Source organism: Notolabrus celidotus, chromosome 17, assembly GCF_009762535.1.
Source record: "Notolabrus celidotus isolate fNotCel1 chromosome 17, fNotCel1.pri, whole genome shotgun sequence".
In the NCBI taxonomy this organism is placed as follows: Eukaryota; Metazoa; Chordata; class Actinopteri; order Labriformes; family Labridae; genus Notolabrus; species Notolabrus celidotus.
The window spans coordinates 6,322,715-6,349,636 of record NC_048288.1 but is presented as its reverse complement, the minus strand read 5'-3'; the positions used below and the strand labels follow the sequence as shown (position 1 = coordinate 6,349,636).

General features: G+C 42.5%; 2 protein-coding genes across 2 annotated transcripts in view; one reads left to right on the top strand and one right to left on the bottom strand.

Annotated features, from left to right (window-relative positions):
• Positions 1 to 25,049, bottom strand: part of LOC117829325 (polycystic kidney disease 1 like 1) — a 44,332-nt gene extending 19,283 nt beyond the window's left edge. Inside the window, exons 1-33 of the mRNA XM_034706954.1 lie at positions 24,794 to 25,049; positions 24,096 to 24,361; positions 23,355 to 23,489; positions 22,993 to 23,165; positions 21,980 to 22,141; positions 21,562 to 21,878; positions 19,428 to 19,514; positions 18,309 to 18,522; positions 17,951 to 18,116; positions 17,600 to 17,839; positions 16,092 to 16,224; positions 15,793 to 15,996; positions 15,521 to 15,702; positions 15,235 to 15,438; positions 14,966 to 15,123; positions 14,669 to 14,875; positions 14,066 to 14,284; positions 12,191 to 12,256; positions 11,934 to 12,113; positions 11,770 to 11,847; positions 11,500 to 11,642; positions 10,744 to 10,864; positions 10,514 to 10,646; positions 8,688 to 8,880; positions 8,491 to 8,547; positions 8,045 to 8,407; positions 7,705 to 7,950; positions 7,515 to 7,628; positions 7,263 to 7,414; positions 7,079 to 7,179; positions 5,866 to 6,064; positions 5,696 to 5,779; positions 5,114 to 5,321 (exon numbers count right to left, since the gene is read on the bottom strand). Of these exons, the coding sequence (XP_034562845.1) occupies positions 5,114 to 5,321; positions 5,696 to 5,779; positions 5,866 to 6,064; positions 7,079 to 7,179; positions 7,263 to 7,414; positions 7,515 to 7,628; positions 7,705 to 7,950; positions 8,045 to 8,407; positions 8,491 to 8,547; positions 8,688 to 8,880; positions 10,514 to 10,646; positions 10,744 to 10,864; positions 11,500 to 11,642; positions 11,770 to 11,847; positions 11,934 to 12,113; positions 12,191 to 12,256; positions 14,066 to 14,284; positions 14,669 to 14,875; positions 14,966 to 15,123; positions 15,235 to 15,438; positions 15,521 to 15,702; positions 15,793 to 15,996; positions 16,092 to 16,224; positions 17,600 to 17,839; positions 17,951 to 18,116; positions 18,309 to 18,522; positions 19,428 to 19,514; positions 21,562 to 21,878; positions 21,980 to 22,141; positions 22,993 to 23,165; positions 23,355 to 23,489; positions 24,096 to 24,283 (5,427 nt within the window). The 5' untranslated portion in view covers positions 24,284 to 24,361; positions 24,794 to 25,049. The remainder of the gene's footprint in view (positions 1 to 5,113; positions 5,322 to 5,695; positions 5,780 to 5,865; positions 6,065 to 7,078; positions 7,180 to 7,262; positions 7,415 to 7,514; positions 7,629 to 7,704; positions 7,951 to 8,044; positions 8,408 to 8,490; positions 8,548 to 8,687; positions 8,881 to 10,513; positions 10,647 to 10,743; positions 10,865 to 11,499; positions 11,643 to 11,769; positions 11,848 to 11,933; positions 12,114 to 12,190; positions 12,257 to 14,065; positions 14,285 to 14,668; positions 14,876 to 14,965; positions 15,124 to 15,234; positions 15,439 to 15,520; positions 15,703 to 15,792; positions 15,997 to 16,091; positions 16,225 to 17,599; positions 17,840 to 17,950; positions 18,117 to 18,308; positions 18,523 to 19,427; positions 19,515 to 21,561; positions 21,879 to 21,979; positions 22,142 to 22,992; positions 23,166 to 23,354; positions 23,490 to 24,095; positions 24,362 to 24,793) is intronic.
• Positions 1,765 to 3,886, top strand: LOC117828630 (complement C1q-like protein 2). The gene is made up of 6 exons (XM_034705810.1): positions 1,765 to 2,167; positions 2,552 to 2,614; positions 2,840 to 2,881; positions 2,962 to 3,024; positions 3,207 to 3,335; positions 3,603 to 3,886. The coding sequence occupies exons 1-6, from the start codon at positions 1,921 to 1,923 to the stop codon at positions 3,884 to 3,886; spliced, it is 828 nt and encodes a 275-aa protein (XP_034561701.1). The 5' UTR covers positions 1,765 to 1,920.
• Positions 25,050 to 26,922: the final 1,873 nt, after the last annotated feature.

Sequence of the window (26,922 nt, the reverse complement as noted above, 5' to 3'; positions counted from 1 at the left end):
CATTTTTGGTGAAGTCGGGTTCAGTGCAGCATCCACCAGTGAGTGATATTCAATCTGTCAGTGAAGACTTATTTGAAAGCTGCTCTCATGTATCCTCCTCCAATTCCCCTCCTCTCTCCTCAATCCTCTTTCCTCTGAGTCACATAAAGAACTTTGGGATGCTCGGTGACAAAGCAGACCCAAAGCTACTTCATGTTTCACAGAGGTATGATTATTTAAAAGCTTTAGGATGCAGCGCTCCAAGGTAGGAGTTTAAGTATCTTGGGGTCTTGTTCACGAGTGAGGGTAAAAGGGAGCGAGAGATTGATAGACGGATCAAGGCAGCGTCTGCTGTGATACGGACACTGTACCGGTCTGTCGTGGTGAAGAGAGAGCTGAGCCAGAAGGCAAATGTCTCGATTTACCGGTAAATCTATGTTCCAACCCTCACCTATGGTGAGGAGCTGTGGGTAGTGACCAAAAGAACAAGATCGCGAATACAAGCGGCTGAAATGAGCTTTCTCTGCAGGGTGTCTGGGCTCAGCCTTAGAGAGAGGGTCAGGAGCTCAGACATCCGGGAGAGGCTCCAAGTAGAGCCGCTGCTCCTCCGCATGGAGAGGAGCCAGATGAGGTGGTTCATACATCCCGCACGTCTCTCTGGGGAGGTGATCATGACATATCCGTCACTGGAGGAGGCCATGGGGGACGCAGGTCATGCTGGCGAGATTATATCTCTCAGCTGGCCTGGGAACACCTCGGTATCCTCCCAGTAGAGCTGAAGTGGCCGGGGAGAGGAGTGTCTGGGCTTCCTTGCAAAGACTGCTGCCCCGCGACCCAAACTTGGATAAGCGGAGGAAGATGGATGGATGAAGGATGCAGGGAAAGTTTGCTCACACTTCATGCTGTGCTCAAAATGCATAAAAGTTCATAGCTGTTTTTATTGTTCTTCCTCTAGTGAAGACACCCCAACAGCAACAAACCTCAACGTGTGCTAAGGTGCAAGGACCTATTCAATGCTTCTTGCAGCTTTAATTAAAGATAAAGCTCCAATGAGTATTTTTAACTGGTTCTGATACAGAACAAAGAAAACAAAATCAAACAAGACCTTACACCTTGTTCACGGTGATTGATATATATCTGATGTTAAAAGAAAGAAGGGTGAGATTTTTTTTGTAAGAAAGCAAATGTTACACATGAACAGGAAGAGGGGACTGAGCACCAGGGTCACAGCTAGGCAGCCGTAAAGTCAAACATCGTTAGACTGCTGAGTCAGACGGCTTTTTTCATAAATAGTCTCTAAAATGTGGAACACTCCGCCATCTGAAATTAAATTAACACAAGATTTAAAGATCTTTAACAGAAGAGTTAAAGGGTGACTGAAGCTAAATCAGAGATGTGAACATTTTAACAGTTTGTTTTAATTGTATCTAACCTCGATGTAAATATTTACTCTCTGGGCTACTTTAATTTTACCATAGTTCTTATTGTATGCATGTTATTTTATGTCATCTTGATGTCTTTCTGTCTTCTTCTGACTGACTGAAAGCCACATAGGGGACAGGAGTTGTGAACTGGCAGTATACGAAGCATCAGTTACTACTGCTGTTTGTGTCAGGCAGAAGTTGTACTATGTAATTTGCATTGTCCCTATCAAATAAACTGTATAATAATAATACAATCAGCTGTGGATAAGAGGTATCACTTTGTCCACAGGGGGCGCCAAAACAACACAAACAGAAAGTTCCTCACAGGAGCATCAAAGTTGAACTGGTTGTTGTTTACTTTAAATTCAGCATGTTGTGGTTTATTTTTAACCTTGCTATCAAGGACATCCAATCAGCTCTCACACAGCAGTTCAGCGGCTGTTTGACATGTAAATACAGAGGGGAGCTGAGAGAGACGTGTCAGAGTCCATCTTGCCAACAGAGGTGATATTTCAGAATGAGGACTGTGGCTGGTTTTCTGCCGTTGCTGCTCTGCCTGGTCTGGACGTGTGCTCCAGTCACGACAGGGGACAACATCACTCAGGGGGGAAACAGAGAGAAAGGAGCTCAGCTTGAGACTCAGACTGACTTCAGCTCTGAGATCTGGGCTGAGCTGAAGCAGCTGAGAGACATGGCCGTGGAACAACAGGTGGAGCTCAGGAACAGCAACAGAAAGATAGAGGAGCTGGAGCAAGAAAATAAAGGTGATTCATGTCAGAAAAGAACACTCACTGACTCTTTAAAGGTTTTTTACTGCTTTGATTTCATCTCCAGACCAGACTGACTGTCAGTCAACGTGACAGCAGACACTAAATATTTACTCACAGATATAAAACTGTTAAATGTTGGTGATGGGATTAAACCCCTCAGAGGAAAGCTGACATATTAATTGTTCATATGTTGTTGACATCTATGAATTTAAGGAGAGATCGTGTTAGCTCTCTTTTCAACGCAGAGGTGTAAAGATATATATGTATTTCCTGTTTTCTTCAATCATCAGTTATATGTGTTTTTTTTTCTTCTCGCAAATATAACATAGTTATGACATGCTGGATTTAACCTGCTTTAGTAATAAACTATCTCTTCAGTTTTAAGAGTCCGGATGAACGCCAGTGAAAACAAGGTGGAGGAACTGAAGAGAGAGAACGCAAGTAAGCTATTAGATGAATAAAAACTGGGCATGCTTTAATATTTAGAGCATATTTCTACAGTTTTATGTTAAAATCCATATCTATTTAAGGTTCTTTAAACATGTCTGAAGTCCTTGTTTTGTAAAAGATGTCCCTTGTATTAAAAATGTCTTCAATCAGTATGAAATGTTGCATCTGGATTTGACAAACCACACTCCTGATTTTTAATCGTGCCCCTTAAATCAGATCTCCTGGACAGAGTAACCAAAACTGAAAATCAGAACTCAGGTGAGTCTCCATCGTTGTCATTGGAAATGTTTAAATGACTCCCATCACACGAAATTTAAACAAGCTACATGTGTTCATAGTTTTAGAGACCAGAATGAGCTCCACTGAGAGCGAGGTGGAGAGGCTTCAGAGCGAAAACGCGGGTAAGCAAAAATAAAACTATGAAGTCAAATTACAAAAGAGGAGTCTTTTTAGAGAAACCTCTTCTCACACACCCGTCACCCATACGACAACATGTTGAGGGCTTCAGTGTGCAGCTGGATTGTGGTTTTGTGGCCTCAGTAGTCCACAATCTGTTCACCAGTTTTCTTTCACGTTCAAACAGACCGTCCAAAAGTGGCATTCACGGTCGGTCTGACTGATGTGGGACAAATTGGTCCCTACAACACAGAGCTCACACTACAGTTTGGTAAAGTCTTCACCAACATTGGCCAGGCCTACAGTCCCTCAACAGGTACTCACACATTCCTTTATTGTTCAATTTGATGAAAATGAATTTCGCTTTCGTCTCCTATCTGGTACCCCGAGATCTCCCCTTAAAAATCCTCTTTCACAGTTTCTCTAGTCTCCTTTTTTAATGATAGATTTTCCAGAGCTGGATGAGAAGAGCTTTGAGTTCTACAGTTCAAACAACACTTAAATATCACAGAGGATGTGTGTTAATAGTAAAGGATGGTGAAATGACTCCCAGACTCCTCTCTGATTGTCTCCTGTGTTCCAGGGATCTTCACGGCCCCCGTCAAAGGAGCGTACTACTTCAGATTCAACGCGTGGGACGCACGGTACTCGAATGTTCTCGGTATTAAACTGTTTCACAACAACAAGATGATGACTCATTGTTACGATGTGAACGATAACAACGGCTATATCCACGTCTCGAACGGATTTGTTCTTCAGCTGGAGAAGGGAGATACAATCTACATGGTGCTCCGCTCAGGCTCCGCAATCTGGGATGACACCAATAATCGGACGACTTTTAGTGGGTTTCTGCTTTTTGCTCAGTGAACTCAGCAGAAAACACAGAATAAAAATATTATTATTTCATATTTGTCATGAGTTGATTTTTTCTAACTTTGTATTCCTTGGTTTTGATTTCCTGTTTTGTTTTGTAGATCTTATTTTGTGTTTTCATGTTTTGCTTTACTTCCTGGCTGAATCTCAATGTCCTCTCTAAACCCTGAGCCCTTAAGGACTTAATTGACGTTACCTGGAAAGTGATCGAGTGCACGAGGCTGCAAGAGCTCAAAATGATAAAACTAGGTCCTAATCTCAATGTCCACACTTAAACACTCCCTGACTTTGAGGTGCATTCCTTCTAAGTCTGTGAAGCCTTAAGGTTGTCCCACTGTCAAATCTTCAAGTGTGTGAGGGATCTCTCTCAGGCTTTCTGAGCCCTTTATGCACCCTATACATAAGTGGGCAATGGCATATCTGTGGACTTAGCATAAGGGAATCACCCATAGTTCATAGCACTGTGACGCGAAACGTGAGATTCCCAGGGGAAGCGTGCGAGCATGGAAAGGTGGTGGAAACGAACTCCCTAACATGAAGTTTAAAAAAGAAGATGTTAAACGAGAAGCATGGACAGTGCAACCAACAGGTCACAGTGTTTCCTCAACACTGAGATTCAGCCAAGGAATGGGGCAGCACTTTGTAACTTCTCACATAACCTGCGTGACATCATGTAGCTCACCTTAGTGGCATTAAGAATTTTTCATTGTATAAGTTTTACTTTCCTTGAATCCAAGCCGCTAAAGGGACGGCCTGATCGTCATATGATCCAGACTCTTGCCGTGCAGACTGGACGAGCAGTAACCTTCACTGTCTTCACCTGTGTCTGATCGCTCGTGTGTATTGAGTCTCTGTTTCCTCCCTTCTGTGTCAGTACATCATCAACCTTTCCCTTTCACTTCCGTGATTTGAGAGTTTATAAGAACCTTTTCTTTGTTTTGCCTGCTAGCCTTTCCTAATTAAATCCTCTATCCTCTGCACGTGGGTCCTCCTCTGTGTCATCACCACACGTGACAATATAACATGATTCATGAGACTTAAAGGATCTGTGTTGTGTTCTTGTGTTGTTACATGAACAGTACACCCCTCCTTTAAGCATGATATCTGATCAACTATAAACACATGTTAAAAACACACATTATTACATTCTACTTTCAAGAACTATGAAGAAAATAAAGTTTTTAATTCAACAAGTTTAAAGGGTTTAAAGAAACACCTTACCTTTGCACTCATACGGGCTGCAGAGCAGAGACCAGTGTGGACCGTCAGAGCGTACAGATACGGGTCATGAGGTGAGTTGTCAGGCAGGTAGTGGACTCTGTAGTTTGCTTCGGATGCAGCATCAGCTCGTCTGCAAACCACAAACCCCGGGATGTACAGGAACACACACAGCATGAGCACACACAGGAGTCTCAGATCAGCTGGCACACTGAGGAGACAGAGAGGAAGGGGAGGATGTTTTCAAAGCTTCAAACCACAGACATCAGAACAAAAGATGACACATCTTTTTTTACACCTCACGCACATTGCTTGTTACTTGTTCACTTTTGTTCTATTTTATGTTTATATGTCTATGTGTGTGTATGTGTTCCTGTTGGCGCCTCTTGGTCAGGTCATGTTTGTAAATGAGAACTGGTTCTCAAATATTTTTACCAGGAAAAATAAAGGTAATAATAAAATCTTAAAACTCATCTCCAGATCGTCTGTGAGGAACTCCAACATTGAACTTTAAGTTAAAGGAACAAAGGGTTTTTGTTTTCTCTGCTTGAACACATCATTAAAGTCTGATGTGGATGAAGTCACCTCAGGAATGGGTCCAGACTGGATGTGTCGCGGCTGCTCTGGATCTGCTGCTGCATCACAGTCAGCGGCCTCAACTGCTGACAACTGAGACAAAAAGAAAACACTCACTTATCGGAACTCCACTATGCACAAAAAGGTATATCCGTCTCAGGTTCTCATTCTCTCCTTACCTGCAGTTGACTACAGTGCTCATGTCTGTTTGTTGCGTTCTGCAGCCGTGCTGCGTCCAGGCCCCCTGGTGATCGTCCCAGGACAAACACAGATGGGTGTCCACAGTGAGGCTGTAGCTGACCTGCTCACTCAGGTGTTTGTGTCTGGCTGCTTTCACAAAATCTGCATTCAGCAGTGCCAGGTGTCCAACCCCTGCAGCTGGACATTAGCTTTAAATTAGCAAATCATTCATTTTAGAGACCCTCATTAGATTCATTAAGTCAAGTCTGGGTAACACAAAATGTTGTCATTTTACTTAAAAAGACCACACCATCAACAGGATGCAAACCTACAATGATTTATTGATTTAATTGGAGCAGTGATTTTGGATTTGAAGTTGAACCTCTTGCTGTAGCTGGTTTGAGGAAGCTTGTAAGGGGATCTGCTGCACTACCTGAGCTGAACAAACCCCCTTTAGCGCCCTAAGTATAGGAGGAAAGAAAGACATAGAAAGAAAAGAAAAAGGAAGGAGGGGTGATCCTATCTCCCCCCTCTGTCTGCCTGTTTCTTACTTTAACTCTCCCTGTCCCATTAAAGTTATCCATAGTCCCTGAGCTCCCTTGTCTCGTAGGTTCCTCTGGATCTCTGCTGCTGTGGACGTGCCAGACTCCAGCTGCTACAACTACTACTAGCCGTCTCACCACTTTCATCTCTCTCTCTCTTCATCTCCCTCTCTCCCTCTCTCCAACACGGTCTCAGCAGATGTGTGTCTAACATGAGTCTGGTCCTGCTAGAGGTTTCTGCCTGTTAAAGGAAGTTTGTCCTTGCCACTGTAACTTGCTAAATGCTGCAAAGTGCTCTGCTCATGGTGGATTAAGATGAGATCAGACTGAGTCCTGTCTGTAAGATGGGACTGGATCTTGAGCTTATAAGAGTGCTGGAAGAGGTGTGGTTGAGGTGTGCTCCTGCTCCTGAAACTTTGCTATAAAGCATACTAGTTTTCCAGCTCATCCGTGTCCTCTTTCTACATCAGGTTCTTCAGATTCTGACTAACATTAATTTCTCACACATGATCAGAACATGTTTATTATGTTCTCACGTTTTTATTGTTTGAAGAACACCTTAAAGTGACTCTTAAGTTAATGATGATGATTGAGACAGTTTCTGAACACACTGACAGACAAGGTGTGAGGGCAAGTGACAGAGCTGAACACTGATGGAAGATCTTCTTACCACTGAGGAAGGACGGAGGCAGAGTGACACGTGCAGTGTGGCTCCCCCATTGGTGAATCTTTCTCAGGTGATGCATGCTGGGAGTCGGCCTCTCAGACATCCTGCAACCAACAGAGACTCTAAGTTTGGTTATGATGCATTACCTATCAGGTGATAATCGCTGTTATAGTCCCTGCTTCTTTACCTGAAGAGCAGCATGATGGGAAACGCCTCGTGGAGTGACGGTTTGAACGCCACACTCAGCTGGACAGCCTGCTGCAGGTGCTGCTGGGTGATGTTGAAGCTGTGGTAGTTGATCTGGTTGCGCAGGAGGATGTGCTCGGTCGCATAGCTCTTCTGCAGAGAGGATGTCACCACATGAACCACAATGTGCTCGACTATAGGGATATGGAGTTCAGTTGCTTTAAAGAAGAGGAGATAAGAAAGAACGACGTACGTTGGTGTGTGGCGGCTGCAGCTGGATGTTTATTGGCTGACTGAAGGAGCGAACAGGAATCTTCCTCTTCGTGCTGCAGCTGTACACACTCAGATCCACCACCGGTCCACTCAGCTGCAAAACAGGAGAGGGAAATCAGCAATGCTTCCATGTTGTATCATTTAGTGTCATCACATCACTCGAGTCTCACCTTTCCAGGTTGATGAGCGCGGATGTAAGGGCTGTGTGTGAGCTCGGTCAGCACACTGAGCACACACGGTCTCTCTGTCTCTCTTCTGCGCCGATCAAACAGAAGCTGGATCACGGAGGAGGGCAGGTAGAAGGTGCTTGAACCGCTGATGATGACTGTGGAGTTCTGGTTTAGGTAGCTAGCGTGTAGGAGGATAAAACCAGTGCTCACTCTGTGCTCTGAGGCTTCGTGAAACAAGATGTATGTCTAAATAAGAAGAGAGTTAATGGTGGAGAGATAAATATAGGAACAAATATGAAAACTTGTGATGAGACATGTACAGAAATGTTTCTTCTCTCACCAGCATCAGGTCAGCAGCAGTCTGCAGAATATGAGCTACAAGCTGCTTCACTGACGTGGATCCAGGGTTGTCTCTGTGAACCCCCCTGGACGAGTCTTGCATGCAGCGATTAGAGGGAGGATTTTTAACGTCATGATGACGTGTGTCTGACTCTAAAGGTAGTTTAATGTCACCACTGTTGGACTTCTCTGATGTGAAGTCCTCACTCTGTGCTGCAGCTTGCAGGCTGTGTGAGAGCAGAGCCACCAGGGTGTCCAGTGTCTTCTGATCCAGGTGGTACCAGCCTGGAGCTCTGGACTGCAGTAACCGGGTTGAGATCACCTGAACGTGAGATGTCACTCGCCTTGCACCCGCTAATGTCACCTGAGCAGAACAAAACAAGAGTGAGACACGCTCTTCATCCTCCATCAATGAACGTGTATGGAAGGAGACGATGATCCAACTACCTGACGGGTTACTCGTAAAAGGCTTTTGAGGATGCAGATGTTGTCTAACATTGATGTCTAGAAATGAATAAGGAGGAAAAGTTTGTTAAAAAGTGACTCAGAGCAAACAACAGGAACAGAACTGAAGAGAGATGTGTAGAAATAAAAAATGTGATTCTGTTACTATTGAGTCAGAGTGTGAATCTCCCTGTGTGTACCTGCTCACTGCTCTCAAGCTCACACAGTGTGCAGATGAGCACATTGCGTGTGTGTCTCTGTGCGTGTGTGTTTGCCTCAGTGTCCCCGCTGAGTCGGTTCAGGATGTCGGAGAGGAGACTGACGTAGTTACGAATCTCATCTCTGTTACCGAGCTGCAGCAGCCCTGATAAGTTCCTCAGACCTGACTCTGAACTGAAGAGAGAGAGGAGCTGATTACACAACTGAGCCCTGGAAGAATATAAAGATAACAAAATATTAAAATGCACAGCTCGAGACATGAAGTCAACACAATAAAGGACAATTAAGCAATACAAAGATCCTTCTTTGTGCTAAAATCAAGACGACCTGTTAGGGTTTTGTTTTGGATAAAGGATTTGAGATAAACATAAGGTACTTGTGTTGAAAGAAAGGATGTGTGCTCAGTGAAGGAACCCACCCCACTATGCCCTCTACTGATAAGTTTAGCTCCCTATCACATGGCTCCTGATGTCCTCCAATGCCTGAGATAGAAAGGACAGATGGGCAGTGAGAACCAGCTCATCACTGGGGTTATCAAGTGGACTCCTCCCTTCACTGATGTTTCCTTTAGTTAGGCCCACGACACCTCAGAGGGACTAAACAGTTCTCTGGCATCCTATAGAGCCAGAGAACCCCCCCCCCCCCCCCCCCCCCCATGCCAGCTCACACTGTCCATCACATCCACCTGCAGAACACCCCAATTTAACAACCCAACCCATACAGTACTGCCACTTTTAGTGGACCCAGGCTCCGTACATGCAAGCTCCAGGTAGTGACAACACCTATGCTACCAACTCTAGCACCTGGCCCCCAGTGGACCCAACCAACCAACACACAACAAGAAGAGTCGGCAGATAGATGTTAGAAGACAGGGGAGGCAGAGCCAAGATGAGATGCCAGTCTAGGCTATTACTCATTCCGGCCGCCGGTCTGTGTGCTCTACCTCCCCCCCAACTGAGTATTTCCCAAATTCTGTTTTGACCCCCAGCTGATACTCCTCCTCATCCAGATCCACTGACTAGTTTTAACTGCTTTGTCTGACAATTCCTTTACCGTCTTTCTCAGACACTGTCCACACACTCCCAGTTCTCCTAGTGAGAGAGTTGATCGTGCTACAAACCCTCTACATCCTACCTCTACTGGACAAACTCTAACCTTCCAACCTCGCCGCCTCCCGGCATCTCCCAATCACTACCACCCTTTAGGTGACCTGACTCATGCCTATTTTAAATCCTACCTCCCTTACATTTCTCTCTGTCATGGACAAACTGAATGGCTGAAATATAATTCATTAAAGAATTGTAAATCTTCAAAAACTCCATAAACAGTCATCTGAAATGCTGTCTGATCACTTGTTACATAACTCTTCAGCCCTTAAAGTTCCAGTGAGGAGTTTTCAGTTTTGGTCAACTTTGGCACCCCCCTGTGGACAAAGTGGGACCTCTCATCCCTTTTCAGTCCTGCACACGAGTAAGTAAAAATTCTCCTTTCTTTTACCAGTCAAAAATCTCCCTCACTGTGAGTCTTTGCTGCGGAAGATGTTAAGTAGCACACTTTATCTGACTCCTGCTCGGCTGGTTGTGGTAAAAAGCGTTAAAAATAACTCCACAGAGATAATCTCATCCTTGATGGTCTTGTTTGCTGTTGTAGGTCATAAAGAGGCATCACTACAGTCTGTTTCATAACTCCTCACAGGAGCTTCGAAGGATGTTTCAGTCTTTACCGTATTCTACAGTCTGCAGAATAATAACATGACTAACAGTATGACTATAATCCTTCTGAGGTGTGATGTTCGAGTGATTCTTACAGCTCCTGATCAGGATGAAGATGTGAAGAAGAAGAGTTGTCTCTGAGGAAACTTGGCTGAACTCGGACAGTCACAGGACAGGGTTTAGTTGCCGTCTCGTGTGTGCTGCTCCTGATCACTGTGTAAAGAGTTACTGCAGGAAAAAGATAACTCTCACTGAAGTAATCTGAAAAAAACGTGCATGCTTTATTAAAATGATAAACCTCCATATAAGACTGGTATGTGTTCACCTTTATAGTCATCATCAGGGTCACCAGAAGGAAGGCTGAAGTAGTACTGGAAGTCTCTCCCCTGATACAGCATCCTGGGAGGTCTGTCTCCTACACTGAAGCTGTACTCGTACACCAAGTCCTTCAGCACACACACAACCACAGACATGAGGGAGAACATGCAGAGGAAACAAGGACATGTTTGAGTGGGGTGTGGTGTTTGTTTTTATGGAAAGAAATACAGACTTAAGGGAATTGTCTCACATACACAAACTCAGAAAGAGTCGGTACATTGAAGAGGCAGAAGTAAGGGTATCAAGAACATGGACAATATGTACAGGAATGACATCGTGATTGAGAGACAGCAGAATGATTGATAAGGACAATAAATAACCACGACTGAAGTTCATGTGCCCCTGACATCAAACTGTATCAACTTGCTTCTCAGTTTCAGTGTTTAGTTGATTGGATACCAAATGATCCATGCTATGACCGACAATATGATAACAAAGTGACCTGCTGACATGTAATTTAATAAGTGAACATTTTCAGCTTAAAATGATGTTCTGATGTAAAAGAATTAGAGAATAAATAACATAAGTGTAATAAATTGACAAAACCTTCTATTGAAGGAGAGACAGTCTTGTTTTCTCTGTATACGTGGAAATGGCTCACATTAAAATAAAACCAACACTGTCATATATTCACCCTCAAATAAAGAGTGAGATTTACAGAGTGAGTATTTAAAATGTTTATATTTGTGTTTGTTCACTGTACCTTTTTCCCCGAGGTGCAGAAGATGCTGAAGTGTGTGTATAACTCTGTTCCTGTGATTGGCTGAATCTGGCACGTCACGTCTTTGGGAGCAGGGTTGGTTTTTAAGAACAGCTGAGCCCGGCCCAGAAACCTTTCATGAGATCCTGAACACGACACGCGACAATCAGATGAGCACCCGGAGCGTTCAGCTTTCATTTCATTAGAACAGGTTTTGGAAACTTTTGAAATAACTGCAGAGAATAAAGATGAAGTGATTGACTCTGAACTCACTGGCGGTGACCTCCAGCATGTATCTGCTGCCAGGTTTCAGGCTGAACGGTCTGAAGCTGAGTGAAGGAGAGGAAATTCCTGGTGAGGTGGAAAGAAAGAGAAAGATATGTTAACAGCTGAGACAGAGAGAGAAACATGCCTCACTGAGTTTATAATTAACTCACCTGCATATGTGTAGGACTCAAAATCCCTCCTATCCACTAGGTCTCGAGGTAGATCTAGCAAAATCAAATCCTGGGCCGTAACCACGTGCCTGTCGTCTACCAGATTACTTCCCTTGTCTTTGTAAAATGCTGGATCGAAGGCTGAATAATCTCCAGGACTGACGGTCTCACCATCAACACCTGATATATAAAAATAAATCATCACACAGACCTGAACTCTGAAGATCTTAGCAAACAAAGACATGAAGGTGCTGTACCTGTAGGCCGCCCTGCTGACATCCCCGGGCCTCCTTCCTCTGGGATCATCCAGACAGCGTCATAATCTGAATGACAGGATCAGCATTAATGAACAACATGTAGTCAGAGAAGTTAAAGGGAGGGTTGGTCCATGTTTCTGCATTTTTGTTCCACCTTGGGCTGCAGGTTTACACTGGTACAGAAGAGGATTATGGCAACAGGAAAAAAAAATTAAGGTGCAATATCAATTTTTTTCATTCTAAGATTAAAGTCAGAATTCTGACTTTTTTTCTCCCTGAATGTCCAAAACATCTCAGACCTCTGAGGAAAAAGTCAAAATTCTGATTTTAATTTTTTATTTTTTTTCCATACACCGGAGACTTTGACTCATTAGATTTTTTTTGTCAAGCTTCTATAGTTAATAATTCAAAATTCAACAGCCAAAAATAGATCCTGATATTTTTGACCGGGGTGGCCCAACTGCACCTTTTGCAGTCACCTTCAATTCATCAATCAATCAATCAATCTTTATTTGTATAGCGCCAAATCACAACAAACGTTATCTCAAGATGCTTTTACAAAAAGAGCAGGTGTAGACCGTACTCTATGTTCTATTATTAACAAAGACCCAACACCAAGACAGGATAAGATTCAGTCTTACCCCACCTTGATCCACCATGAGCATTGCACCTCACAGTATTTAACTAGTTATACCGGTGAGGAAAAACTTCCTTTAACAGGCAGAAACCTCAAGCAGAACCAGACTCATGTTAGACAGACATCTGCCTCGACCAAGTTGGGTTTGGAAAGAGGGATAGAGGAGAATAAAAGAGAGAGAAGTGATAGTGATGAGACAAGTAGTAGCTGCTGCCACTGGAGTCCAGCACATCCGTATCAGCTGGAGTCTGGAACGTCCACAGCAGGAGTCTGTCTACGACAGCTCAGGGGAACCTACGAGACAGGGGAGCTCAGAGACTCCAGAAAGGTCTATGGTGTGATACCTTCAAGCCTACCTATACCTAGTCATCCCACTCCGCTCTGTTTCTCTGTGATTCTTACACCCTCCCTGTGCTCTTCTTCACTAACCCTCTTTCCTCATCCCTTCTTAGTCAACTCTGTGTTTGCCTCTCCCATGTCTGTGTCTGAATCCGTCTGGGTTGAGATCAGCTCGGGCAGAATCACGCCTGAAACAGAACCATCATCCTGAGTCTCCCTCTGCAGAGCCCTCCCAGACTGTCCTCACACACAAAATCCTTCCTAGATACACACATCAGTCACAACATACTTAAATATGGCTGATATTTCATTACATATTCAATCAGGTTTTTTTGCTCCGGAAAATTCCATCAAAAGGAAATGTGCCAATGAAATGAAAAGAGAGCTCAGAGCATAGACTGTATAAAATAAAAGAGAGAGCTGAGAGCTGCTTCTGACGTGGCAGATAGACAATCATAGCTCTGAGGCAACCATGATCAACCCCTTTAAGTCTGCCCTGCTTACAGCATCACATGACAGCTGGCCTCAGGAGTTGGTTCTGACCAAAACCAGAACAAAAAGACAGTTCCTATTGGACTTACCTTCATCAATTAAGCTGAAGCCAGACTCAGAATAAACACAAATGTCATACAATCTAGTGCCCCCTAGTGGCCAAAGCTTTACCTCAGGCTGGTTTGAACACTGTACAGTCAGAGCACACCTACACAGATTTGTATAACTGTGGCAAATTCGCCCTCTTGTCAGGACCATGTGGGCGCATGCTGATTGTGCTTGGTTCACCTCTCTTTCACCCTCTGTTGGCTGAATTAAAGCCTCATCGTTGTTCTACGTTTACACCGTATGCTGGTTTGCTCAGGTCTTATTAGGCCAGAATGATTCATGAATCCTCTTTTTCTTACCCTGTTGATCCCCCGAGGAGCCGCTCTCCAGAACCGGAGGAGAAAGATCCCAGTCAGCAGAGGAGTCAGACTCAAACTCACTGATAAGGTCACTGTGGTCAGAGAGGGCTGAGTACTGGACGCTGCTGTTGTCAGGGGGAAGAGACTGGTATTCAGAGGAGGAGTACAAAAGCTCCAGAGGGTCAAACTCCCCCTGTGGGTGATAAAAAGGCTCCTCTCCTGGACATAAAGAGGACAAGCTGTTAAATTATTCATAAATGATCCTTTTTACTGTAACTGTGACCTTGCACGTTATTACTTCTTGTCAATTTCCCTTATTGATGTGTGTACCTCTAATGAATGCAGGCCTTTTTGAACACTGTTAATCAGCAAACAACACACATTCATATTTCTCTTCACATGCATTGACTTATATTCTAAATTATAAATGCTGGCAGCAAATCTCATTACGTGATCCTGTCATTTCTAAGAGGACAAAAAGAGAGGATTCAAGTTCAGTGACAGGCTTATGTTTCCTATTTTAACGTGCAGAACTATCCTCGTCTTCTGTTTTCACACATGCAAACACTCAGGAAGCACTGGGGCTGCTGTTTTATCCCTCACCTGACTTCAGCCTCTTAGATAAACTGTCCGTCTGGATCAGATTTGGCTTCCTGGCTCTCATTTCAGATGCACTGACAGCATTGATGTCGTGTGAAGCGTCTGTAGCAGGTGGATGCAGGGTGGAAGCCCCAGGAGTCTGAGGAGGAGCTGCAGAACCCTCAAAGATGTTTGACGGAGCACCGAGATCCACGGTGTAACAAAATGGGACTAGAACAGAACAGAAGTGGGTAAAATGAAGCTCACAGATATGCAGATTAAAAGGATAGAATCATTCCTCAGGTGGATGCATCTTTTTACCGTCAGTGACAGGCTTGGAGGATGCATTCACCAAATACAGACTCCAGCTGTACTGCACGTTTTCTGAGGCACAGCCTTCACACGTGGAGCTGACAGAGAAAGACTCATCCCAGTTCAGCTGCTCTCCATGGCATCGGGAGCAGTGCACTGAAACCTTCCTGGAGTAGAAAAAAACAGAAAGGTAACAGTGTTTTACGTCATTTTGCATTCATAAGAATAAATCCACTCATGCACGCACATCCACAGTCTGCAGATATGCCGTCTCTTACCCGTTCACGTTTGGTGTTAATGTTACAAAGGTCTCGGATGAAGCTGTTCGCTCTCCGCTGTGGACGGTGAGCGTGAACTGAAACTGGTCAAAGTTATGTTTCAGGTAACTCGCAGGAAATGTGAGCACAGGTGATGATGAGGGGACATCTTTGTGGAAACAGGAGCTTGGGATGGAGCTGACGGGTTTACACATCCAGCTGAAGCTGCAGAGAAGAAATCAGTGACACAGTGTTGAGTTTGGAGGTTGAATCATCACACACCTGTCTGTTAAACGTGTTCCTGTACCTCAGAGGGTTTCTGGGGAAGTCAGGGTCAGAGGATCTCCGCCCGTCCAGCGTCACCACAGGGCTGTTTCTGTTGTTTATAAAGATGTTAGTGCCATCCTGGATGACGGCTACAGGAGGACTCGGTATCACCTGCACACTCACGCTGTAGTTACTGTACACCACACTGCCAACCACCTGAACCTGCAGTACAACAATGGAGCACAAATTCTTAAAGAGAGTCCCAGGAACCAACAAGAAGGTCAGCGCTGGACAGCTTTAGTCACTTCGTACCTTAGCTACAGCCGTGTAGGTGTCGTAGTGCAGGAGGTGTCCGGGCAGAACGAGGCTCTGTCTGTGTGTGGGTATGAGAGGCAATGCAAAAACACGTCCTGCAGAGTCAAACAAGGTCCAGGCGTAGTGAAGGCCTGATGAAATGTCACAGTCCACTTCAGCGTCATAGGTCACCCCCAGACGGATCACCTCGTATCTGTGAACCTTTGAGAGAAGATGGAGCAGGTGATGCAGGTGAAGGTTTGTCTACCATCATCATGATGTTTTTAGGTGTATGTGGAGACAGGTGATGAATCTACCTGTACTTTGAGAGGCCCCATGTTTTTGACAGGTGGAGGCTGACAAGGCCGGTCCACAACAAAGATGAGACTGCTCAGAGACGCTGAGCTGACCAGGTTAGACACGATGACGTTCACCGTGAACTCTCCTGTCCTGCAGAGAGAATTAATTTCATTGATTTTATCTTGATTTAACCAGGGTGGGTTCCACTGAGATCAAGAATCTCTTTTAAAGGGAGACCTGGCCGAGACAGTCAGCAGACACACAGGGAACCAGAGTACAAATCACAAACACTAAAAGTTTCAGAGGAAAACACAGACGAGCAGAATGAAACTTAAAGTTAAGCAGAAATAAACAAAGGAAACTTCACCTCTCTGTTACACATCAGATTTAATTGAACCATTAGAAATAATTAAATATTAAAGCTCAACTGGTCCTGGAATTGTAAGATTAACCAACAACTGTACATATTGGGCATTTTTAACACTTTAAAGCTCCTGAACTTTGAGTTCAAGCCTATTTTGGCGTCCCCCTGTGGACAAAGATAAGACAAGACATACTGTATTGATGCTCATTAAGGGGAATTCTTTAGTTCCAGCAGCTTACAACAATGGATGATAATGTACTTACAGAGTTAAAATATAACAGTATAAAAGGTAATAAAGCAAACGTACTCAATTACACTTCCTACTGATGCTTCCTACTGTTTTAGCACCAGGCTGCTAAAAACACACACAGTCCCGTAATGATATGATGAAGTTGATACTGCAGAGTGAACACAGCATCAGAAGATACAATAGGTGAAACGGCATTCTCGCACAGCAATAATGAAGTGATGCATAATATTTAGATCATCTGCACAGCTACTTATAAATATATATAAACATAGAAACACATAGAAATATAAGTGAGCTGAGAATATTAAAGCAGCCCCTCTGATCTCTATCTCTATGTTTTTTTAAAACTACATTTTTTTTAGGCTTTACACCTTTATTTAGAGAGGAGAGGACACTGGATAGAGCTGGACCATGGGAGAGAGAGGGGGGGGAAATGACATTCAGGTAAGGGGCCACAGGCTGGAATTGAGCCTGGGCTGCCCGCTACATGAGCGCACGATTTAGGGTCATTAGGAGACATCAGTATTAATTTTAGTATGTTTCATAATTAGCAAAAAAACTCCTCACTGGAGCTTTAAATTAGTGACCTATTCATAATGAGAAAAACATTTTGTATTTTGAAGTTTCTCTGGGGTTTTGTAAAGGTCTATATGACTAAAAATGATCTTTGTGTTATAAATTGGTCAATGAATACTTAAATATAAATAACAATAATCCAAACATTATCATGACGCTCATTTTAAAGCTCCTGTGAGGAGTTATTAAACACACTTTAATTCACACTGATTTATCTTTATGGCCTACAAAATCAAAAGAGGTCAACACTAACAGGACCACAGGGGGCGTCAAAATCCACACCAACTGTAAATTGGTCACAGGAGCCATAAAGCTGTATTGATGGTGAAACTTGCCTGTGGTAGACGTGCTGCTCTGCGCTCCCTCCCACCCTGGACGACCCGTCTCCAAAGCTCCACAGGAAGGTGACATCACTCCCCTCGTTGACCCGACAGCTCACCGTCAGTGTTTGGTTCTGCAGGACGGAGGCCTGGTGGAGCAGCCTGTTGAGTTTCACCACTCTCTGGACGACCAGCGGGAACACATCAGAGGTAAGGGTGGAGCTGCTGCTAGACATGACTACGACGACATCATACCTGCGTTAGAGTGAAGGATTCAAACAGGAGGGAAAGACACATAAATACCCTCCTACATACCAACCTTTATACTTTACTGACGTCTCTAAATTATGTTTCCATCCATCATACCTGCCAGGCTTTAGGTATCTCTTAGTGATGCTTCTTGAGGTGCTTCTGATGGATGTTGAGTCTCCAAAGTGCCAGAGGAGCTCCACAGGGTCTGGAACTTCAGCCACAGCCGAGAGGGTTATATCTGTGTTTGTTGGATAAGCTTGCTTTGCCGCATAAATCTGCACTGTTAGGCAAAAAAAGCAGCACACTGACATTATATGAGAGCAAAAAACATATGACACATAGGTGGGAGAATGAATCTGAAGCTTCAGTGTTTCCTGAACTGAAAACAAAGTCACACTCCTTTTTCCAAACGCTGAATTAACTCAGATGTTCAGCTCTACTCTGCAGGTGTTGAAGAGAAATGCTTCCTCACCGTTACGAGCCGGGCTGTGAGCAGGACTCTGACTGGTAGGTGGCTGCCATGTTTGATTAACTGAGCCTTGTGGTGACGACATGCTGTTCCCCTCGACGTACACCGTCGTGCTTTTAATCTGAGACGACACATCCACAGAGACGGCCTCTCTGGGAGTCAGCTGACTCTCTGATACACTCACTCTGAGGTCAGAGACAGCAGGACGCACAACCAGCTGCAACACACAAACAAAGATGTTTGACACAAGCATTTGTCTGAAGATAATTAAAAGTGTAATGATGTTTGTAATGCTGTAAATTAATTCCAGTGCTGCAGATGTCTAACTCCTCTGTGCTGAAGAGCTCCGTTGTTGTCCAGAAACAATAAAACCACATGAATGAGCCTCATGCTTGAAGTTGTAACATGTTTCTTTATTACAACGAACATGTGCAGCAGAGTTTTATTTCAATGAAACTCCATGTAGTTATTCCTCCCCTTGAAAATCTGTTCATCTTAACAAATGTGTGTTATTCTGCAGTTGGAAAATGTCATGAATATGTGCTGCTGTTTGGGCAAAGTCTCATAAAATCTGCAGTCACGCTGTTAAGAAAATAACTGAGGCTCCAAAGAAGAGAAAAAAAGAATGCACTCCAGAAAAGAAAAAAAAAACACTTTATGCCATTAAAGCTGTTCTTACCCCTAACATGGAGTGTTACTCAGCTTGATTTTAACATGCTTTGTCTTAATTTTCATTTTGAAATATGCAATAAAAATGCACATTCTATCTTTTTCCATAACAGCTCCTAGTTGTTCTTTTCCTCCCACGAAATAGCAGCGATATCACTCTTTGTTTGAACATTTTAACACTTCAGACTCTTTTTTCTTCCCGTCTTAAAGGCCTTTTTTCGACATGTAACTCTATTTTTTAAAGCTGCTTTGACTAATTTAAGTCTACAACAGGATCCAGAGTGAGAGCAGCAACAAGAGATGAAAGATAGTGGCTGATAAACGAACCCTTGTTTTTTTGCTTTTTTAAAGGATTTGTTGACGATCAGATACATCTTTAAATATTTTATCCTTTCTCCCTCAATCATTATTAATCAGGAGGACATGTAACTGAGGGAATAACTGAGCACTCACGATGCATTTCGTCTCCTGCGTCCATCCAAAGGCATCAGATGCGTTCACTGACACCACGTGAACTCCCTCTGTCTCAAAGGTCCAGCTCTGAAAGTGTTAAGAATTAAACACTTTCATACATCAGGATTAAATATGATGGTACATTAATAACAATGACTTCATATTAGAAATTATGTTGATAAATATGATGAAGATAATTTAATTGTAGAAGTGATCATTTGAAATAAAGAACAGAATATACCGTCCTCTAACTGAGCGGAAACCATATCAACATTTTCTTATTCATTTTTGCATTTTTGGTGTCTTAACCTGCAAAACAACTCATCAAAGCTAAACTCTGCTTGACAAATATCTCAGCATCTCTGTCCCCAACATGTAAAATAAAGTTTTGTAATGAACTGACATGTGTGTCTCTAGAAAGGTTCAGTACAAGGTCAATATATAATTCATTCAATACCTACATCATGTTATTGACTGGTTGTTATGCATCTGTGAAATGTAAGATGTTGACTCTTGAACCCTTTTAAGCGAAAGGTTGGTAATCTAATTAAATCTGGTGAAATAAAAGGTGATGAAGTTATTTTCCACAGGAAACCACAAGAGAGGAATCTTAACGTGCAGTGCAGAGTGTCTGAATCTCCGGCTTTAATGCCTCGTACTGCTCCCAAAGCATGTTAGTCATTTTCAGTAAAGCCTTGACGTGTCTAAAATCCATGTTTGACCTTTTAAAACCTTTATTCTGTTTGTGAAAATGCAATAAAACGAGAGAGAGAGAGAGAGAGAGAGAGAGAGACATCACTGTGACCCCCATCATAACGCTGCCAGAGACTGAATACTCCCACTGTCCTCTGAGGCAGTTAAACATCGCTCACCTCAGCACACTTCACCTCAGTTAGAAGCCGATACAAAGACATTAAAACAAAATGAAGACGACAGCCAAACAATCATAATATGATGATGAGTGTTGTGACTGTTAGTGTTAGTCCGTCTGTTAATGTTAGTGTTGTTTATTTGACAAGCAGGTAGATTGCAAACTAAATCTCCCTTCTGGGGTCAATAAAGTTCTCTGAATCTGAATCTAGACATTTTAAAAGGCCAGAAGTAGAATTTAAATACTCATTTTTTCAGCTGTAGTGACTATTAAATAAATAATAATACAATGTTAACACTAATTTCATTACTTTTAGCATATTTTTACAACAATGGATAAAATATTCAATTTAAAATAATTTAAAATTTGTATTTTTATGTCCACTGCTCTAGACCCCCATGGTCCTGACGAAGTCCTCATCCAAAACCACTTTACTTACACTTGTCAGATCTTGACTTCATTATTTCAGATAGTCCACAGACTCTTAAAACACAGTTTGTATTTGTGAAACTTTTATTCAGTTTGTGAAAATGCAAAGAGAAAAGAGATTTCAGTGTTTTTATTTCACCTCAAATGTTGAATCAGAAGTTCTCTTCAGCATTATGAAATATAAAAAGTCAATATTTTGGGGGGTTTGATAGATTTCTGGCTTGTTAGTCGTGATCTCTGATGTTCTTTCAAATTCTGAGTTCCCCCAAAAAATCTCCTATTTATTAAATACTTGTTGGACTCTGTTCTACAACAAGGCACCTTCATACATCCAAATAAATCTGCATTTCATGAGAATTTTTCTCACCAAGCTATTATATCACATGTACATTGTAAAGGTATTATCATGCAATTCATTAGTGACCTACATTATATTTTTCTATACTTGCAAACAATGGTGATAATTTTATTAATATTTGTCAGCAATGTTTGCAGCAAAGAGACAGATGATGTTTGTTATTTTTAGGTCTATATAATGAGTCATGATATATTTTGACAGTCATTGTTACGAAGCAGTTATAAACAGGAGCAGACTGACCTCAACATCACTGATGCTTTTGTCGTAATGCTAAAACATGAAAGAGTGACTCTAGTTGTTATTAAATGTGTGTGACTGAAATTGGTTGATTTTGCTTTTTAGCAGCTATGAAAACGCATTATCAGATTTAGTGTGTTAAAAAACATTAAGAAATACTAAGTGACCAATGAAAAACAAGAGGACTAAAGACTTAAAATTAAATCAGAGACACGTCTGATGATAAATCAGTTACTCACCACAGAGCTGTTCACACAGTCTGAGTAAGAGAGAGAGGGTTTCTTCCTGTCCTCCATGTTTCTCTCTCTTCCTGTAAACCTCCAGCTGAACTCTGCTGCTGGACCATCAGCCAGGTGAGCCTGCAGCGTGACAGGGTCGCCCAGGTACACTGCCTCCATGCTCCCTTTGTTCAGCTCCGTCTGCAGGGAGGGACTGCAGGAGGGGACACCGAGGGGCCCGTGAAGCACCAAGATCACTAAGCTGTGAGAAGAGGGCTGAAGGACGGAGAGGTGGAGGGAGGAGGAGAGAGTGGAGAGAGGGTTGGAGACGGTGATGTCTAGACGGGATAAAGAAGAGACAGAGCGACATTACAGCACATTTTCTTTGATTAATTATTCATTTATAATATAAAAAACATGTAATCTTCCTTTGGCGTACTGAGTTTATATTTTCCTGGAGTGTCAAAAATCCAATCAGAGGAGCAACCAAAGGAGCCGTCATCAAACACGCTGACATGCTGTGAACTTTGACCTTTGGGGGTCGGTTCCTCAAACTCAACACTGACAAAAGAAAGCTCCTGCCCTCCCTCTTGCAGAGTCCCTGGAAATACAGAGAGGAATTTGAAGAAAGAAAATGAAAACAGAAACACAAACAATCTTTCAATTCTTAAAAATAAAAAGATGTATCAAGTATCCTGATCTTTCTCTCCCTGTGTGATATTTTCTCTCATATGAAAAGTCTTCACACTCTGAAGGAAAAATGGTCCAACAAATAAAAGATTAGACATTCCCTCAAAAATTAGCATTTTCAGATTTAGACGTGGAGCAGTTTTTCATTGGTACATAATCATACTATTTTTTAAACTGTTATCAATTTATAAAAAAATATTATTTTCTAAAATAATTTTTTTGTTTTCGTCCAAAAAAAACCTGCAGCTGCAGAAAAATAATATCAAGTGTTTTTCCTTTGCAAGATGTCACTCAGTGCAGCTTCTTTTGTTTTACATGAAGACATGCACACATTTCCATTTTTTACTTTGTATTTTCTACATTCATCAGGTACTTACTTTTTTATTTATTGAACCTTTTAAAGTTGAAATGATTTATAAATAAATGAAGAAAGCATATTTCTAAAATATATTTGTAGTTGCAGCAGTCATGTAATTTATGTATGATACTAATTTATGATAATGAATTGCATAATCAAACCTATTCAATAAAAATCTCTTGTATTTAAGCTCAAAATCAAGAGTGCAGAGTAAGTAGGGTAAATTAAAACAATAACAAAGTGACATTAAATACACCATGTGCAATTTTTTACACATTTTCATTTTTACCTAAAGTAGAAACTATTTATCCTGACAATAAAAATTCCTTTTGCACAGTAAAGCTTTAATAACAGGAGTTTACAGAGCTATATTTCCTTGTGTGTAAAAGAGAGAGCTGTCTGACCTGTGGGTTGGTTAAGGCGTCCTGCTAGCCTTCCAGACACTTTCACTGTGAAAGATTTCCCAGCCTGCACTCTGTGAGGAGAGATGCTGACACAAATCCTGCACAGGAATGGTCTGTCAGTTCTGTTGAGAGCTACACTTCCACCTCCATCTCCAACAGGCAAGGAGAGGACACTAGAAAGGAAAGAGAGGAAAGAAAAAAAGGTCAAATACAATGTTTCAGGCAACACTCACATGCCAGAATTACACCCACATCCTTTTTAAATGTACTCAAACTAAATTTGGTGTCTTTGTGGATCCAAACATGAGAGAGAGCCTTTGTTTGAGACTGAAACCAAATAAAAAGTCATCAGTCCACCTCACCTTTGTCTTTTATTCTCTCCTCTCACACCCTCTGTGTCTCTGCTGTGAGATGTGTTCAAACTCTCACCGGCCAACAAATCATCTCCACAGTTTCCACAGTGACAACCACCTGAGGTAAAACCTTCAGCCTGGAACCTGCAATAACAAACATGGGCATTATTAAAGATACACATGCAACTAAATGCATCAAAATGTAATCAGTGCTCTTTTTAAGAAAGCGGGCATAATACTGAATTATTATAAACATTTATTTCCAGACTAATGTTTGAGCTGCATAAAGTCAGCCCACATCTCTGTCTGAATCCAAAAGACAATGTTCATTTTGATGTTTTTAAAATATAGAATCCAACATTACATTTTACCCCCTTGAGATTATTAAGATATTTTTAATTTAAGAAGAAAACATTGAATGAAAATATGAGTTTTCATGCCATTACATATTTCTAAAACCAGCCTGATGTTTGAAGGTGAATTCTTTTTTACATAGCCTAATATTTCACACACATACACAATATCACATATGCTCTAGAGATGCTGTAGGAATTTATATTAAAAAATATTTATATATAGGCTATCATGAGATAAACTAATGCTAAGCTGCGCCATTCAGAAAGTCCCACGTGGACTAAATTGGAAATAAAAAGAAAGAAAAATGAAACCTTCATTTTACATAAATACTCATTTCCTGAATAAAGCTTTATTTCAATGCACCCGAGTGCATTGTTCATCTTTACAGCTTACCCCTCATCCAGGCAGCGAACACAGCAGGTTACCGGGTCAGGGTCACGTGCACCTCCGGGTCCATGAAGCCTGGCGCTGCCGGTGACGCATCCCAGGAGCCACGGTGAGTCCTCGTGATCCGACGGAGGAACAGTTGCAGACACGAGATGTAAAAACGAAACAAGCGTGCAAACTAAGAGGATAGTCATGTTGTGTCCGTGTGAGGGCCCAGATGAAGCCCGGCTTGATGGACAGCTGCGTGTGATCGACGCCGAGCAGGATACAGACTGATGGAGGGAGGGATGGAAGAGGAGAACAGGTGACTGACACCTTGATCCGAATGAATACAAGGTGTGTTAAAGGTGGAAGCACAGAGGGACTGTATGCAAATGAAAGGAGATGGCTACTTTCACTGAAAGGGGGTAAAAACATAGAATACAGACCAGTTGATTTTCTACTGCGTAATAAAGCGCGTCCGTGTATTTAGAGCTTTTTTCGCTTAAACTGGGTGAAATATTCTTGCAGAGAGGTGACAGTGTGTGAGAGCAAGGCCTCAGTGTGTGTCATCATTTACAAAATGAATCACTGCGTTTGTTTCTCTGTCATAATGTTTGAAGAATTTAAAGTCTGAAATGATTGTCTGTTCTAGATCACTTTCCTTTTCAGTCAAACTCTAAATTTAATCACTGTTCATGTGTTCTGCATTTCGTGAAAATCACCTTTCCAAGGGTCACCAGTCAATCACACGAAGCGGAACGACAACAAGAAAGAGACTTTTTTCCCCTCAGGTGGGTTTTTCATGCGTAAAGAACCTCCAGGAGTGTCACGGGCCTGCAGGTGTTTGTTTGCTTCTTTGGTCTCGATTTTTGCAAAATGACGAATCTCTGAGAGAGACGAACAAAATCAAATGGAACAGAAAACGGGATTAAAGAGGAAGATGTGGTGTGATTTTCTCTAGGCCTGCTCCTGCTTCTTCTTCTTTTGTGTATAGTTGATGTGTTCATGTATCAACGCCTCTCAGTCTGTGGATGTTAAAAACTTTCACTGACTCACACTGAACTGGTCAGTGACGTGTCCGCGCGCTCAGTGATTTAACAAGGCCTGCAACCTGTGTCGCGTGAACGATATGATTTATTTCTTTGTGGTAAAGTTCGCGTGGACGACTGTGCCAAACCAAGATGCAAATCGAATTCTACATGTGATTCCGTTAATGAGTAACAGCCGACTGAATCCGGTTTGAACACACGAGGTTTCGGAGGCTGACCTCTGTTCTTTCATCACTATAAATAACACCTGGAGGTTTCAATAGCAGCCAAAAGAAACCACAGCTACGTCACCAGAAATATGGCAGCCTGGTTGTTCAAAGTTTTAGGGAAGTGACCTTAACCCCGCCGAGCCGACCTTCAGGAGTCATTATAAGAGTTCAGTACATAAAATGAGTCTTCTCTGTTATTTTTCTTCTTCAAATATTTATCTTTGTGATAAGTTAAAGAAAAACACAGTGAGATGCCTGGTGACAGAGTTTAATCTCGTTTAAACAGTCTTGGTCTCTTCTTATTTGCTGACACTGAAGGCATATCTTCATAAAAGTGGTTTTAATCTGGAATAAAGAAATAAAACCTCCTCAATGCTTTCATTTCTTAACCTTGAAGTTTTTCAAAGTAGAGACTGTAAGTTAAACACCTAAATGTCTATTGTGACGCAAATTTTTGCAGAGCAGTCAACAGCCAGCTCATAAGTGCACAGACATAACGGAACCGGTGGAAGCCTCTGGTTTGAGTCCAGGTTGCCCTTTTGTGAAAAAAGCGTCCACTTTCGTGGCGCAGCTAACTCCTCCGGTCCACCTTAAAAAACTCTTCCGGTTTCCCTGACATCCCCTTTAAGAGAATTTCCCTCTGCCCCTTATGGCCGGCAGGGGGCGCCTTCAGACCGCGGCACCGCCACGCGCTGACTGTACCAGCGAGAGGCACAGCGGGGGGAATCAAACTCATTTTGTCTGACCATTTTTCATACGGAATACGCGCATATCTGAGTAGATTCGTTCCGTGTCTGCACTTTGAGTCCCGCAGAAGCTTTTTAACACATAATACTATCAACTAAACACACGTGTGATGACAGAAACATGATTTCACCTTAATTGATTTTCATAAAAAAGATATAGGCTAATGGTATTTTTAAATGTTGATGAAATGTGGGCTCATCTGCATATATGAACACCAAACAGTCTCGGGTGTGACGCCTACATTTGACGTCCATTTAGGTTGAAATCTGGATCATGAAATGTAAATTAATTTAAATCAAAATGTCTTTGCTTTATTCGCACCGGAACCCCCCTGAGTCCTCCTCAGCACCCCTGGAGGTCCCCGGATCACACTTTGAACAGCAGTTTTCCAACCGAACCCTGAACATCAACAAGCAGCTCTAAAGTCGTGCCGGTTCGTAAAGCCCACCCCGGGCCTGTTAAGCTCCAATAACCTGCTTCATTCGTTAAGCGCGTACTGTGCTTCCACTGTGCGCGCGCGTCGGCACAATTAACAAGTGCTTAAGTGAACGAAATCTTGTAGAAACGGAGCTGCTGTATCAGCGGTATGGCGCTGCGGAACGGAGAGTCGCAATAAACAGGCGAAGCGTTATGTAAGCGCCTGCAGTCTGCAGCTCCTCCACAGAGTCCCGCTGCAGAAACCCGCACTGCTGAGTCCGGTAGACTGGCTGAGGTGGAGCGATTTTTTAAACACATATTGTCTTCACTTGCCTGCGATAAAATCATTGACTCGAGACAGGAAAATCTACCTGCTTATGCAGTAAACGCGCTTCCAAATGTGCGTAATTTTAACGCGTTTATTGGACT